The following is a 15867-nucleotide window of genomic DNA, read 5'->3' as shown; positions in this document are numbered from 1 at the left end:
TCCAAAATTTCAACATATATACTTTATATTTATGGCCCAGTAGTAAAACTGGAAGTTAGGCAATTTCTGATAAGTAGAGTCAACTAACAGAAATTTGCCTTGTGTTCCAAATAAAAAAAAGTTTTAGTTATATCTATCTTGGGCGGCACGGTGGCGCAGTGGGTAGCGCTGCTGCCTCGCAGTTGGGAGACCTGGGGACCTGGGTTCGATTCCCGGGTCCTCCCTGCGTGGAGTTTGCATGTTCTCCCCGTGTCTGCGTGGGTTTCCTCCGGGCGCTCCGGTTTCCTCCCACAATCCAAAGACATGCAGGTTAGGTGGATTGGCGATTCTAAATTGGCCCTAGTGTGTGCTTGGTGTGTGGGTGTGTTTGTGTGTGTCCTGCGGTGGGTTGGCACCCTGCCCGGGATTGGTTCCCTGCCTTGTGCCCTGTGTTGGCTGGGATTGGCTCCAGCAGACCCCCGTGACCCTGTTTGGATTCAGCGGGTTGGAAAATGGATGGATGGATCTCTATCTTTTTAGAAAATTATTCTTAAATATACAGCATATGGATACATAAAAAGGCTATGGAAAAATATTCATTTTAACTGTATTTATTCTCATGGCTAAAGTACATGAATATGGGACTACTTATTAAAATCATTTTTAATGTTTTCCATCATATTACAGAAATTAAATTTCAAGTTTCCATGTAACTACACCCTTAAAAATAAAAGTGCCAAATTGGTTCTTAAGAACAGTTCCATTGGAGAAACAGTTTTGATTCCCAAAAGAACCATCTACATGAAGGTTCCAGCAAGAACCTTTTATTTAGATCTGTAACAGGATCCATAAATCACAATGAACAGATGATAACAGATTTGTGAAATACCAATGGGTTCCTAATTTTTAAAAGACTCCAGCTGAATACAATAACACAAGCTAAGTTCAGTTTTTTTTGATCTGTTAGTGTCCTGCTAGTCAGCCAACTATACATTAAATATTTCTGTTCTGTCCACAAATTATTAACTTTTTCAAAGTCCAAAGATCCAATCAGAACCATTCCCAAAATTACACGGTTCTTTGAGAAGCAAAGGTTCAACAAGGAACCACACAACCCAGTAAAGTGCCAAGTGTCACTAAAGAACTATTATTTTTAAGACTGTATAATTACTTGTTATTTGACTAGTTCTGAGACAATCAGCAAAAATTTATCTAGTTTAATCTGCATGAAAGACTATTTAATGGAGAAATGCACTCTTATTAAGTTAATGTTAAACTTGGGAATCCTTTAATATAAGTGATAATGATAAATATACTGTACATCCATGATATTGAGCACCATATCATCAGCAAAAGCAGATACTTTCTGTTCAAGTTATTCCCTTCTGATCCCCTATATCTGTCATTGCTTAAATAGATGGATGGCCAGGTGTTCAATAAAAACTACAGAAAGTGTTGGAGATAATGAACAGCCTTCTCTGGCTCCACATTCTAGTATGAAATACTCAGAATGTACATTCTACATGTAAATGAAGGCTTCTTGGACATTTCAAACCGAATCAGATTTCTTTACAGAAGGCCCAACAATGCCCTGAAATTTCAACATACAATCCAATTAATCATGAACAATATATTAATTATTTGGAATATTAAATTCAGAAAATATTACCAGTGAGTTATTCAGTTGACACATTGGAACTGAGTTTAAAAGGCAGGTAGCAGATTTCATTTTGGAAATCACATGATCTTATTGAAGGGGGTGACAAGACATGATACTGTTCAACTACATTTAGAAGAAGGCTGCTTAATTTAAAATATTATCTAGTTTATTTTTTAAAGCAATGTTTAAAAATTTTTGCTACTAATATCTAGCATAGCCAGAATCTAGTTTGATTTGGGTCAGTTATACAATAAAGGAACCAAACTGAGGTGTGTTTTCAAGTAAGCAGTGTAAACCCTGGTGAATGCATGACTTTACTGCCCTTTCGGATACATCTATAAACTCTATTTAGAAAATACCCACATAACACTAACATTAGACTAACCTGCATTAATTGTTCTACCACAGTTCTGTTAAAAAAATTATATTTTGGAACATTTTACCTGAAGTTGTCAAAAGAATCAGTTTTTAACATTCTCACCTAAAATTTGTTGTATACTGAATGAAAGTTTTTGTACTGACCAACCAGCACACATGATACTAGAAAAAGCGCCTACCCGCATGACTTTATTAGTTGTCTCCATTACAGGATCTGCAGTTTCCATGATACATACATAAAATGGCCATTTGAAAAAGCATATGTTTATACACTATTTCTGAATAAAATTTGAATTTGACATTAGTGTTATTACTAAAAATGAAAGAGTGATATGGAGTGGAGGTATCCAAGCAGTTATATGGCAGCAGGATTTGTTCATTTAAGATTAACTGTATTGAATGTTTATGCAATATAATGGCTTGATTAAATTAAATAATTTTTTGATCTGGTGCCAGTATTGAGTTCCATTGGTGTGCATGACATTTCTGCTGCATTGAGGAGTATGATGATGAATGTTGCTGAGAACAACTGTTGGGAGTTGTTTGATGGTCATAGGAAAAAAGGAAACACTCCTCGTATGGTCCATTTGTAAACTGATTGTTAGTAAGTGTGTCTTATTTTAATTCATCACTGCTTGATTATTTTAATTAAAATGTACCTAAGTTAACAGAATGATTTTCAGGATGTAAAGCTAGAGTTACTGCTAAACAATGAGCTTGCACCTTTTCAGGATGGTGGATCCAAGCCCATTGGCAGTAGCTTCTGTGACTCTAGTAGTAGGAAGGTAATAAAAACAACAAATTTTTTCATGTTTGAAAAATTTCAGAAATACTCTAATTTACATGTATTTTGTAGTGCATTCTGTTGGAAAAGCTCCAAAAGACAAAGCATTTGGAATGTGTTGACACGAGCAACATAAACTAATCTTTTCACTCAGGGGTGTGATATTCCAGGTTTTCCTGATTGAATATGTCTGTTTGTTTGCCTGATTGATTCTTTAATTGGTGATTGAATATGTCTGTTTGTTTGCCTGATTGATTCTTTAATTGGTTTACTTTTTATAAACAAATTCAGGAACAGATAGTGCTTATTCCTGTTATTATATCAAAGGAGTGGCTTCAGGACAACTCTGTGAATGTCCTTGAGTGGCCCAGCCAGAGCCCAGACTTGAATCCGATTGAACATCTCTGGAGAGATCTTAAAATGGCTGTGCACCGATGCTTCCCATCCAACCTGATGAAGCTTGAGAGGTGCTGCAAAGAGGAATTGGTGAAACTGGCCAAGGATAGGTGTGCCAACCTTATGGCATCATATTCAACAAGACTTGAGGCTGTAATTGCTGCCAAAGGTGCTTCGACAAAGTATTGAGCAAAGGCTGTGAATACTTATGTACATGTGCTTTCTCAATTTTTTTATTTTTAATAAATTTGCAAAAACCTCAAGTAAACTTTTTTCACGTTGTCATTATGGGGTGTTGTGTGTAGAATTCTGAGGAAAAAAATGAATTTATTCCATTTTGGAATAAGGTTGTAACATAACAAAAGGTGGAAAAAGTGATGCGCTGTGAATACTTTCTGGATGCACTGTATGTGTCTTAGAGACATTAGAAATGTTCAGCAATCAAACTGAAGATTTTTTATTGTTCAGACTGTAAATTATTTGCTAAAAATGAGTAATAAAAGGTGCAGGCAATAAACTTTGGAAATGTTCTTTGAACATTACAGTAACATTATGGTGCAACGTTCATAAATAATGTTCTAAGAACTCAGAGAAAATTCTACCTGCTAACAGTTGTGGCAGACGGTTGGGGATCCTTCCCAGCTAGGACGCCTGGAAGGACCGGGAGAGGAATAATACCTCCCCTGGGCCACAAGAGGTCTGCATGGGGGCCATGGGATCAGAGCTTGGAAGCTCATTTCTGTTGGGGCCCGTGGCCACCGCTAGGGGGCGCCCGGACAATTATGGAGCCCTGGACTGCAGCACTTCCGCCACAACAGGAAGTGCTGCCGGAAGAGATTCCAGGCAGACCCAGAGTGCTTCTAGGTGCTCATGCAGCATTTCCACCACACCAGGAAATGCCATCAGAAGATCATCAGGAAGCACCTGGAGCACCTCCGGGTGAAGTATAAAAGAGACCGCCACACTCCATTCGGAGAGCTGGAGTTGGGAGGCAGAGGACAGAACTTACAACAGGAGGAGTGGAGGCGGCAGAAGAAAGAGAAAGAGAAAACTGAATTGACGGTGAATTGTGCACTGCATTATGTGTGCATTGCATTCTGAAGAATTAAACCATGTGTGTTTTGGGACATTTGGTGTGTGTCCGGATTCAAAGTCCACACAGTCCATTATCATTAAAATATAACTGTAACATGCACAGAACTTTATAACAACATTATTAGATAGATAGATAGATAGATAGATAGATAGATAGATAGATAGATAGATAGATAGATAGATAGATAGATAGATATACACACATGAAAGTCTGAACACACACCAGAAAGACTAAAAAGCAACAAAATGAAAAAGAGAAAAATTTTGACTTTGCAGTTACAGTCCCAGTTAGGCATTATGCAGATGCATCGCTGTTAATATAAAGGAGTACCAGTAGTGTTTCTTTACATACTTCTGCTGAATGATTTGTTGGCTGAAAGTCCACAATGTTAGTGTGTCACAGAGAGGATGAGCAGCATTGTTCATAACGACACTCAGTTTTGTTTGAATTCTCTCATTCGCTACTACCTCCTGGTATGGCTAATACCTCCCCCAGACCACAGTATGTTCTATAACTGAGCTTGCCCTTTCAATTACCTTGTTGATTTGGTGGTCGTTCCTTGAAGTGATGTTACCAACCAGGCACACCACAGCATATAAAATCCCACTGGCCATCACAGAGTTGTAGAAGATGTTAAGAATGTCACTTTCCACATTAAAGGAATACAGTCTCCACAGGAAGAATAGCTGGCTTTGCCCTTTCTTATATTTAGTTCCTCTGTGTTTTTAAGACCAGTCCAACTTGTCATTAATGTCGACCCCCAAGTACTTGTAAGAGAGAACCATCTCTACATCCACTACCTGAATAGTGACCGGACATAGAGGTTCTTTGGTGCAGTGAAAGTCAACAGTCAGTTCTTGGTTTTGCAGATGCTAATCTGCAAACAATTCTCTTCACACCAAAAACTAAAGTTCTCCACCTGACTCCTCTACTCTGACTCATCCCCTTTATCCATACAGAATCATCTGAGAATTTCTGCAAGTGACATGACCAGCTGTTATATTTTAGTTTAAGGTGTACATATTGAGGAGAAAACAAGACTTCTCCTTTTAGTGCTCCAGGGTTGCTCACAATCGTATCAGAAACACAATTTAAACGTTGTACACGCTCAAATGGCATGCTTTTTCTCTCATTTATAGGAAACAGGTTTTCTGGTAAGCAGTTCTCTACGACATATTTGCATAGTACTACGTCCATTATTTGGAAAAAAGAATTTGCTTATTTTGCTTTGTTTTCAAGTATGTGATTTTTTTTCTAATTGCTTTATTTAATGATAAAGGCGCCTCCACCAAAAAAGACATGACACACCTCATAGTGTACTATACGAACCTTTGCGGGGTGAATAGTTGATTAAACAGAACATTTCAGTCTGTTTACTAGATAAATACTATGACTTGGTCAAGTGTTGCGCTCTTTTCCCACAGCTACCCAAGTACAGTCATTGTGGTTTCGTTACTTTCTGTTTTCTTTCAAAATCTAAACATAAATATACGTATTCATGACCCACTAAAACTAGAAGTTAGGCAAAAGCACTTCCCAACCTTTTTAAAATAGTTGCCACCCAAGTCTTCAAAATGTTATCTGAAAATGGGCGTCGGTTTAGGCTAATTGAAATAAAATATGCTAATTGTGTACATCGTTTACGGCGAATCTAGGTAAGAATACTCCGAAAAATATCTAAACCTAAATTAGAATGTTAATTGGATTTTCCAGCAGAAGGTGTTTAAAAATTAGCCCACGGACTTGGCAATTCTTTAACAGTCGATCTTTTCTCACTGCTCGAACTAAACACCGCTAAGGGGCGTGGCCATTCAGCGTGACCGCTATCTCCGACTCCGCCTCTCAACTTCGCTGCGCCGCTCGGTTGCTACTTGGTCCTAGTCGACACTGGCGCGGCTCCGCCCCTCAGGACGCGTAGCCTTGACGCCGGCTAGCGGAAGCGTTGTAGATGTGGGACAGTTTTGCGTTTTGTACGCAGGGTTCATCGAGAGTGACCCGGCTCCAAAACATCACAGGAAAGACAGGGGTCAAGCAGGTGTACTCCGGAGGGCTGGGACGTACATTTACGGATCTTCTCTAGCCATCAGCGTGACTGACTATCAAAGCTTATCCTGAGGATAGCGGCCCTGGAGAAACACAGTGTCTGGACTTCCTGGTGTCCACCGGCGGCCGCAGGCGATGCGAGCAGCCTTCTCAGATAAAAGAAGGAGCTGTAAGACATGTTTTTTTTTCGTTCACGTCTAGTAATGAGCGTCTTGAAAGCCTGACGCAATTTTAGCTTACTATGGCGAATTTGCTAGTATTAACGTCACTGGGCGCCAAGGGGCAGAATTAGCTTTGGCTTTTTGCATTAAGGATGGCGTATTTGAACTTCGCTACCCGTTTTAATGCCAAGTCGTCTTTTGTTTATGTGTTCGTTCTGTCCTTCCTTGGGAGCTATACACCTCTTATTCAACTTGTTCGCGAAAGCTGTACGGGGTGCTTTAGTGAATTATTGGTCTTCACTTATATTAGGCCGTTAGAACATCTAGCGTCACAATACGTTTTACATGCCCAGTGCAGTTTTAGGGCATCACAAGCTAAGTAGCCAATGAGTAAAATACACTGTATTTAAAACTGGTGTAGAAGTAGAGTAGAGACAATGCGAATGACAGATACAAGGAACAGTTCAGAAAACAGCAGAAATCAAAAATAGAGAGCAGAGCACTGTGCGGAACGCAGGCCATTGAAGTAAGAGGTGGCATACGTAAGAACGGATTACTTCATTCGGGGAATAGAATGACATAAGAAAGTGGTGGCAGTACTTAAATATTACTGTAGAATGAAAAGCTTTAGAGGTAAAGTTCCAGGAAAAGGGAAACCCAGACACAATAAGCATTATCAAACAGTTGAGCATCAAATGTTGGTGACAATAAAATGACTAAAAGAAACTCTTGGTGGACTTAGGGGTTTATACAGAGTAAAGGAAAGATATTATCTAATGACGATTTAAAGAATATTGTAAGATAATACCAGAGTTATTTCAAAAGTGATCACTGTTTAGGATGGAGTCTGCACCGTGGCTGCTGAATTTTGGGCTTGTACATTTTTGATAGCTTAATGACGTTGACAGCTGAAAGCAATCACAGAAATTTAGAGGAATGGTGTAACAAAAGGGTTTCAGAGACATTATGGGTAAAAAAAAATGTTCTGGTAAGAGTACTAATTGCAGCCCAAGATATGTTAGTGACAAGAACAGTTTTAAGGCTCTGCACAGAAGTGCAATTGAGATCATTAAATATTCAAGAGTTTTGAATGGAGTTTCACATCCTTAAATGTTTGCATGTAGTTGAAAGAAGTTTATTGTCCCGATAGTCGTGTTAAATATGGTTCAGAAACAAGAAGTTATTTTCATAGAAGCAATTTTATGAAGCAGGCTGAAATACACTATAAGTAATATTCAAAGAAATCACTTTCGCAACTTGTTTAAATTCTGCTATGTTTTTGGGTGGCCTCCTCCTCTGAGGAAGCAACCTGCTCGGCATGATGTGACCAAAGTAGGAGAGCTTTTGCTTTGTTATCTTGGCCTCCAGGGAAAATTTTGGTTTGATCCGTTCCAGAACTGCTAGGTTTGTTATTCTGGGTGTCCATGGAAGGCGTAGCAGACATCTCCAGCAGCACAGCTTAAAAGCATCGATCCTTAGCATGTTATATAAGGTCTGTTTTAGGACCACTGAACCAAGTCCTTAATGGAAGGTGGGCGAAAAATACAAGATGTATTTTATATGTACTTCAAGTGGAATGTACTTTGTCAAAAATAAGTTGCAAGTGTCACATAGGATATTTTAATGCATGGTTATCTGTTGTTTCAGCAGTGTTTTTTTAATGTTTTACTGGGTTCAATAACTGTTTTATATATTTATTAGTGTAATAAAACAAGAACATGTCAATTATATTTATTCTTGTATGCAGGGACTTACAAATCTTTTATTAACTTGAGTATTCAAGTATTGCATATGTTTTTAAAGGGCAATAAAAACTAGGTCGGGACTTAATTATGTTTTTTGGAAAATGATTTAAGAGTTAATGGTCAGTGATGTCAAATATTGCACATCAATATAATGAAACAAGCACTGGTATTCGTGCACAGTCAGATAATATACACTTGTGGCCGCTGTTTTAAGCACATCTATGTACTACTGGGTAAAATCCCTTTTGCTTCCATAACAGCCCGAATTTTTCAAGCATCAATTGAACAAGGTACTAGAAATATTTTTGTTAAGGATATTGGTACAAGTCGACTTGATAGCATGACACAGTTTCTACAGAATTTTCAGGCACACATTCACACTACAAACCTTCTGTTCACTTATACCAAGGATGTGTTATTGGAATGTGATCCATTCCATTGTAAACCTAGGTACTGCATGGTCTATAGCCTCATTGAAACAAAGGGTTTAATGCTTTGTGTTTGTTTCACCATTTTTCTTCATTCACACCAAAAATAAATAGTACCTCAGATAACTGAGTATTGTTTTTTGTTTTTCTGTTCAATTTTCTGTCATATTTTAAGCACCTTCACATTGAACTTGTGATATCTTTGATTATTGTGCTGATAATTCAAGCTGGATGAGCAGAGGCTCTTCTCTGTTGTTATCAGTAATATAGTAGTTTTAGTAAATGCAGTTTCACTTTTTTTAGAATATGATAAACTACACAGCAATGTAAAAAATAAAACCTTGTGCAAACAGGCAGTAAACAATATTTTGTGCACTAAGTAAGCTAAAATAATAACTTAAAGTTAAAAATATTCATTGTTGAATAGCTTAGTGGTGGAGTGCAGGGGCAACATGCATCACCTCTGTGTGTATGGAGCTTTTATTTAAAAAAAATCCCCAGTATTCCAGAGCTTTTAGGTTAAAGCTCCTTCCCAAGAATTGTTGTTCTTAGATTGCAGTTAGTCATTCTTCAGTTATCTGCCTTATTATTTGGAGTAAAACACCAGCAGTCGTGACCTTTCTGTAATTATAATATCAATGCCTATAAAGTCACAACAATTTCTGCAAGGATATACTGCCATGAAACAAAAAGCTCAAAGGTTTTCCAGTCAGTGTTTAAATACTATATTAGGCAAATTTGGCTCCTTAAGAAACCTTCTGTTTCCTAGTTTAATTTTGCTTCAGTTTGAAGCGAATGCATGAAGCAAATACTTAAGAAAATAACAATATAAAGCTCTGAGCTCATTTTACATTAATTATTTTATTTTATTTTTTAAACAAACATTGCTTCTTGTCTTAGTTGTTTTCAACTTTACAATTCATAAACAGTGCCATGAAAATGTAGGACTAGTTATGCAACCAATTGTCTTTTTTAGATTTTGACCCAATTGCAGGCTTGATAATGGCATAGTAAAGGACAGATTTGGTGTTTTTCAAGTTATTCACAATCATGGTATATGTATTAATTTACACTAGCCTTTTCTTATGTTTTAAAACGGGGATGATCAGGCCAAGGCACAAAAGTAAAAAAATTCTTTAAACTTGCAAATTACATCCATTGTTCAAGTGAAGAGTGTTATTGAGTACTGATCTGAGTCTTGAGATTGGACACATATTGCAAAAACGGATATTCTTGTTGTTTTAGAAATGGGTAAAAGCTAAACACAAAACATTTTTGTGAGAGTTATCAAGTTTAATAAAAGACCATCTTTTGCTTCAATAATGTGATTGTCACCCTCCTCGGTTTCCTTTCAGCCCCAGGGGCATGGTTTCACATGAAAAGTCTTCTCCAAGCATCATTATTGATTTTTTTGAATGTTGATGTCCAGATGTGAATTGCTGTCTCTGGTCTTTTGACAGCTGGATAAAATATCCACTGATGAAATATCACATTTATGATCACTCACAGTCTTTCACTACATGTGATGAAAACATTTAAAAGTAATTTGTAGCAATTTATTAACAACTCAGGACTACCTCATCATGTCATCTGAGTAAAAATTGTAAAAATTTGTAATAAAATAGTTTGTTTACAGCAGAGCTGTGTCACTGAACTATATTACAGACAGGTTAGAAAGAAGGCTGACTCAATTCTGCCAGACAGGTGCCATTCTCTTTTTCCAAAATTTCAGTTGTTGCCAACAGGCTGCAGATTTAGGTTTCTGTGGTTAAAGAGCAACATATTTAAGAACATTTTTATGTTTTTGTACTTTCCTACTGAAAACAAATTTCCAACTGATATATGTGGTTAAACATGTGCTTTCATTTCATGTTACTTGATCAGCCGATTTCGATACTGATTCCGATTTTTGTTTTTCTTCTTCTTTAAGGCTGATTCCAATTTGGTTTGATTTTTATTAGCAAAATAATTAATATGGTTTCAAGTCTGATACAATATATCTTCCTCTGTTTCAGAAGTAACCTCAGTTAATGTCCAGGTAGATTACTGAAGTTCTTTTGTCAGCAATAACAAGCAACAAAAGAATCTGCAAAGAACTCTTCTACTGGCATGATGTGTTTAAAGTCCTATCCAATGTTGATTCAGCATCCAAACATTGTTCTGATTTACTGTTGACACAACACCACAAATTACTTGTTATTATTACTCTTCCTATATCACCTTGTCAGGCAACTGAGGACCTTTGAGGCCTGGCTCCTTACTCTTCTGATGCTGCATGAATACTTGTATAGATCAGTGGCTTCCACTCTATGATACATCCTCTCATGGGTTGGTCTCTGAGGTGTTAACTCTCAATTGGCAACTGAATACCCAGTTTTTCTATTTTTTGGTATTTTAGCTTCTCTCACAAAATAAGGTTCCGGCCTAATGACACTGAATTGTATGAAATGGTTTGAGAATCTTATGTTATAATGTGTTAAGTTTACAGGTATTTCTGTCATAACTCACTCCTTATTGTCTACAGTGTAGAAACAGTCTGTTCTTGTGTATATTCAGGTATTGTTTGTTGGTAGCCTCTTTGCATCATACTAGACAATTTATATTTCAGTTCTGTTATTATTTTGAGATCATTTTTTTTGTACGATCCAGTAATGTACTGTATTATATTTGGTGTTACTACTTTTTGCCTTCAAACCAGCATCAATTCTTATAGGTACACTTGCACAAAGTCAGGGATTTTGTAGGATTCTAGTCAGGTGTATTATCAGCCAATTATACCAAACAGGTGATAATGATCATCAATGTCACACGTAGGTTGAAACACAGTCATTAACTAAAACAGAAACAGCTGTGTAGGAGGCTTAAAACTGGGTGAGGAACAGCCAAACTCTGCTACCAAGGTGAGGTTGTGGAAGACAGTTTCATGTCATAGCAAGATTGAGCACAGCAACAAGACACAAGGTAGTTATACTGCATCAGCAAGGTCTCTCCCAGCCAAAGATTTCAAAGCAGACTGGGGTTTCAAAATGTGCTGTTCAAGCTCTTTTGAAGAAGCACAAAGAAACGGGCAACGTTGAGGATTGTAGACGCAGTGGTCAGCCAAGGAAACTTAGTGCAGCAGATGAAAGACACATCAAGCTTATTACCCTTCGAAATCGGAAGATGTCCAGCAGTGCCATCAGCTCAGAACTGGCAGTAACCAGTGGAACCCAGGTACACCCATCTACTGTCCGGAAGAAGTCTGGCCAGAAGTGGTCTTCATGGAAGAGTTGCAGCCAAAAAGCCATACCTCCAACGTGGAAACAAGGCCAAGCGACTCAAGTATGCACGAAAACATAGGAACTGGGGTGCAGAAAAATGGCAGCAGGTGCTTTGGACTGATGAGTCAAAATTTGAAATATTTGGCTATAGCAGAAGGCAGTTTGTTTGTTTGTCGAAGGGCTGGAGAGCGGTACAATATTGAGTGTCTGCAGGCAACAATGAAGCATGGTGGAAGTTCCTTGAACGTTTCTGGCTGCATTTCTGCAAATGGAGTTGGAGATTTGGTCAGGATTAATGGTGTTCTCAATGCTGAGAAATACAGGCAGATACTTATCCATCATGCAATACCATCAGGGAGGCATATGATTGGCCCCAAATTTATTCTGCAGCAGGACAACGACCCCAAACATACAGCCAAAGTCATTAAGAACTATCTTCAGCGTAAAGAAGAACAAGTGATGGAAGTGATGGTATGGCCCCCACAGAGCCCTGATCTCAACATCATCGAGTGTGTCTGGGATTACATGAAGAGACAGAAGGATGTGAGGAAGCCTACATCCACAGAAGATCTGTGGTTAGTTCTCCAAGATGTTTGGAACAACCTACCAGCCGAGTTCCTTCAAAAACTGTGTGCAAGTGTACCTAGAAGAATTGATGCGGTTTTGAAGGCAAAGGGTGGTGACACCAAATATTGATTTGATTTAGATTTCTCTTTTGTTCATTCACTGCATTTTGTTGATTGATGAAAATAAATGATTAACACTTCCATTTTTGAAAGCATTCTTTGTTTACAGCATTTTTTCACACCTCCCTAAAACTTTTGCACAGTACTGTATATATGTAAATGTGTGTGTATATATATGATATAATGAGAAAAGAATGTTTCATCCAGAAAAGCTTATTTAAATAAAAAGACACTAACATTTTTCATTGATTAGTTCAGTGTTTTGCTCTGTCCATATTGGTTACGGAAGAGGAGCAACATGCACGATTGCTTTTAAGTCTGCTAGACTAATAACATTCCAAGTAAAATATGGCAGAGGTGCAGTGGTTAACACTGACATTCGCACCTTCAGGAGACTGACTTTAAATTTGTCTCTCTCTGTGCAAAGTGTGCACATTTTCTCTGCATCTGCATGGGCTTTTCTCCAGGTACTCCTGATTCACTTCCTCATTCCAAAAACCTGTCTGTTAGGTGAAAGGTAATTGGAAATTGGCCTGGTATAAATGAGTATGAGTATGTACCCCAGTGTTCCTGGGAATTAATCAACACTTATATCTATTGTTGGATCTTGCCTTGCGTCAAGTATTGTCATGATAGCCTCTGGCCCTCACAACCCTGCATCAGACAAAGTGGATACAGCTGATGGATGGGTGGATTTAAGGGATGCACTTCTTTTAGGTCCTGGTATGGTAATGCAAGTAAATACAATTTTTCCTAGACTGAAGATTTTTTGTTCTCTCAATCTGTCATGTTGATGAAGTTGGGCCAATTTGTAAGTTTTTAGTAAAGGCTATAATTTTTGCCTTAACTTTTTTTTTTTATTTTAGGTGGAAGAAAATGAGGATATCACATTTTATTTTTTCTTCAAGATTTGAATTTTTGGTGATTTTTCTGCTGCTATTTAGTCCACATTTGCTACGTGCTGCTGAGTTTGATCCATATAAAGTATTAGGACTTAGCAAAACTGCTAGTCAGACTCAAATCAAGAAGGCTTATAAGCAGCTTGCTCGAGAATGGTAAGATCCTCTTTATTTTCACTTTTCCTGAAATTTGATCGTAATGCTGATATTACTATCATATTGCACAGTATTATGAGTAAAATAAACATTTTTCTACCCTCAAAGTGTATTGTGAAATGATTACTTGTAGAGGTGAAGATCAAGGGGCCAGGACGTGTAGAAAGATCTATTTGGAGATTACTTTTTATCATAAAGATTGGTGATCTTACAACTAAGTGAAAATGACCAAGCTACCAAAAGTTACACTTGCATACATACCGACCTATAATTGCCTTAGAAACAGTTTAGATTTACTTGTTAAACATTCACAATGTTTTTCGATTGAGAATGAAAGCCACAAAAGGAAACATCACAAACTTGATAGAATGCTGGGAGAAACATAAAAACAGTGACTGGTACAGCATAAACTCAGATGAAAACAGGGGTCTGCCTCTGCAACAGTGGAAGTCTGTTTAAATGTCCTTTGCCATTTTCTTCAGGTTCCAGTCATTATCCTCTTATTATTTAAACTCTGCATCTGTCAAAAGGCAGAATATCCAAGGATCTTCCAAAGCCTGTTCATACTTCTTAAATTTGTATCCTGGCCTTGTTAATTTAGGAACTGTGCAGTGGTTGATATTGTCCGTTTAAGGTTTTGTCTGTTCTGCTAAAAGCTCACTATCCACTGCTTATAGCTACTTTATGTTGTTCTTATTTTAAGCTGTATGCAAACGAAATACTTTGCACCTGGACTATTTTACTTTTCAACTTAAATTATCAGATGAAGTTATGTTTATTATTTTGTATTCGTTAATATAGTATCATTTTGAATATAATAGTATAAATATGAGGTCCACCGTGTGTAATATGCATGTAATAATTTTTCCCTATAAAATGAGGGAAGCAAAATAAGCACTTCATGCAAGCCCTTTTCACACTCTACCGGCTATTTCAGAAATCTGTGATCAAATGCCTAATTTAAAAAAAAAAAACCTTCCAGTTTTAAGGAAAACCCAAATGGTGCTTAATACATTTGACAATTTTTCATGTCATCACGTAATACCATTTCCCAAATATTTTCCATTTCACATCTAAGTAGACATGCGTAACTGCTTCACAGTGGAAGTGATGGTTAACAAAAGGATGTGCGCCACACATAAAAGCTGACCATCTAGAACAGTGGTGGGCAAACTTTTTTCGCACTAAGGCCACTGACGATTGCTTTAACTGGAACAAGGCCGCTCCATTATAAAGTCATTAACAACATATATAGGAATGCTTTTATTAATTATTTATTATTAAACTTTATACTGAACCCAAAGTGTGTAAAAGTGTAAGAATAATCCATAACACAAATTAATTCTGTAATTTTCAATGACTTTTTTGAGTCTGTTTGTTGGTTGACAATTCATTAAAACTTGGCTCAAAAGTTGTTGTTCTTAAACGTAGCTGGCCTTCCAAATGGTCATCTGTCAGGACTGTGTGGTATTGATTTTTAATGTACTTTTTATGAGAGAATGTACATTCACAAATGTACGTGCTACCAAAGCATGTTAACACCCGTCGAGCGTGTTCGCGCAGAATGGGGTAGATGTGAGCATCACGCCAAAATGAAATCAAATCCATGGAATTTTGGGATAGCTTGTGTTGAGCATTTGGATCTTCACTAAGTTCCAAAAATTCCATTTGGAACTTCTCTGGCACATTGTCAGGTTCCATCAGGAGTGGCTCTGAGTGAATTTGTTGTTTAAGTAGAGTCACAAAACCACCAGTTGTTCCTACCATTGCAGGAGCTCCATCTGTACACACGGCAACAAGTCTCTTTAGATCCAATTTCTTCTCTACACAATTGTTGTTAAATGCTGTGAGAATATCTTGTGCCTTTGTTGTTGATTTGAGACTGATTAGGAACAACAACTCTTCATGAATGTCAAATGTTAGTGACATTGTTCTGATGAAAATAAGTAGTTGTGCCGTATTTGTTGTATCGCAGGATTCATCCAACGCTACAGAATACAAAGTATTGGACTCTTGACATATTTTGTTCAGTTGATTTTTTAAGTCCACCGCGATCTCACCTTGGCACCTCACAATTGTCCTTCGTGATAGAGGTAAATCTTTAAATTTTTGAAGTTGAGATGGTTCGAGACACTGAACAACTTCAAGCATGCATGATTTGAATAGCTCTACATCAGTATATGGTTTGCCAGCTGT

General features: G+C 37.5%; 1 protein-coding gene across 1 annotated transcript in view; it reads left to right on the top strand.

Moving 5' to 3' along the window:
* The first annotated feature begins 6207 nt into the window (after nt 1-6207).
* Nucleotides 6208-15867, top strand: part of dnajc16 (DnaJ (Hsp40) homolog, subfamily C, member 16) — a 42800-nt gene continuing 33140 nt past the window's right edge. The window contains exons 1-2 of the mRNA XM_028807722.2: nt 6208-6505; nt 13483-13671. Of these exons, the coding sequence (XP_028663555.1) occupies nt 13493-13671 (179 nt within the window). The 5' untranslated portion in view covers nt 6208-6505; nt 13483-13492. The remainder of the gene's footprint in view (nt 6506-13482; nt 13672-15867) is intronic.

The sequence above is a fragment of the Erpetoichthys calabaricus genome, chromosome 8 (assembly GCF_900747795.2).
Source record: "Erpetoichthys calabaricus chromosome 8, fErpCal1.3, whole genome shotgun sequence".
In the NCBI taxonomy this organism is placed as follows: domain Eukaryota; kingdom Metazoa; phylum Chordata; class Cladistia; order Polypteriformes; family Polypteridae; genus Erpetoichthys; species Erpetoichthys calabaricus.
This window is presented reverse-complemented; position numbering and strand designations above follow the sequence as displayed.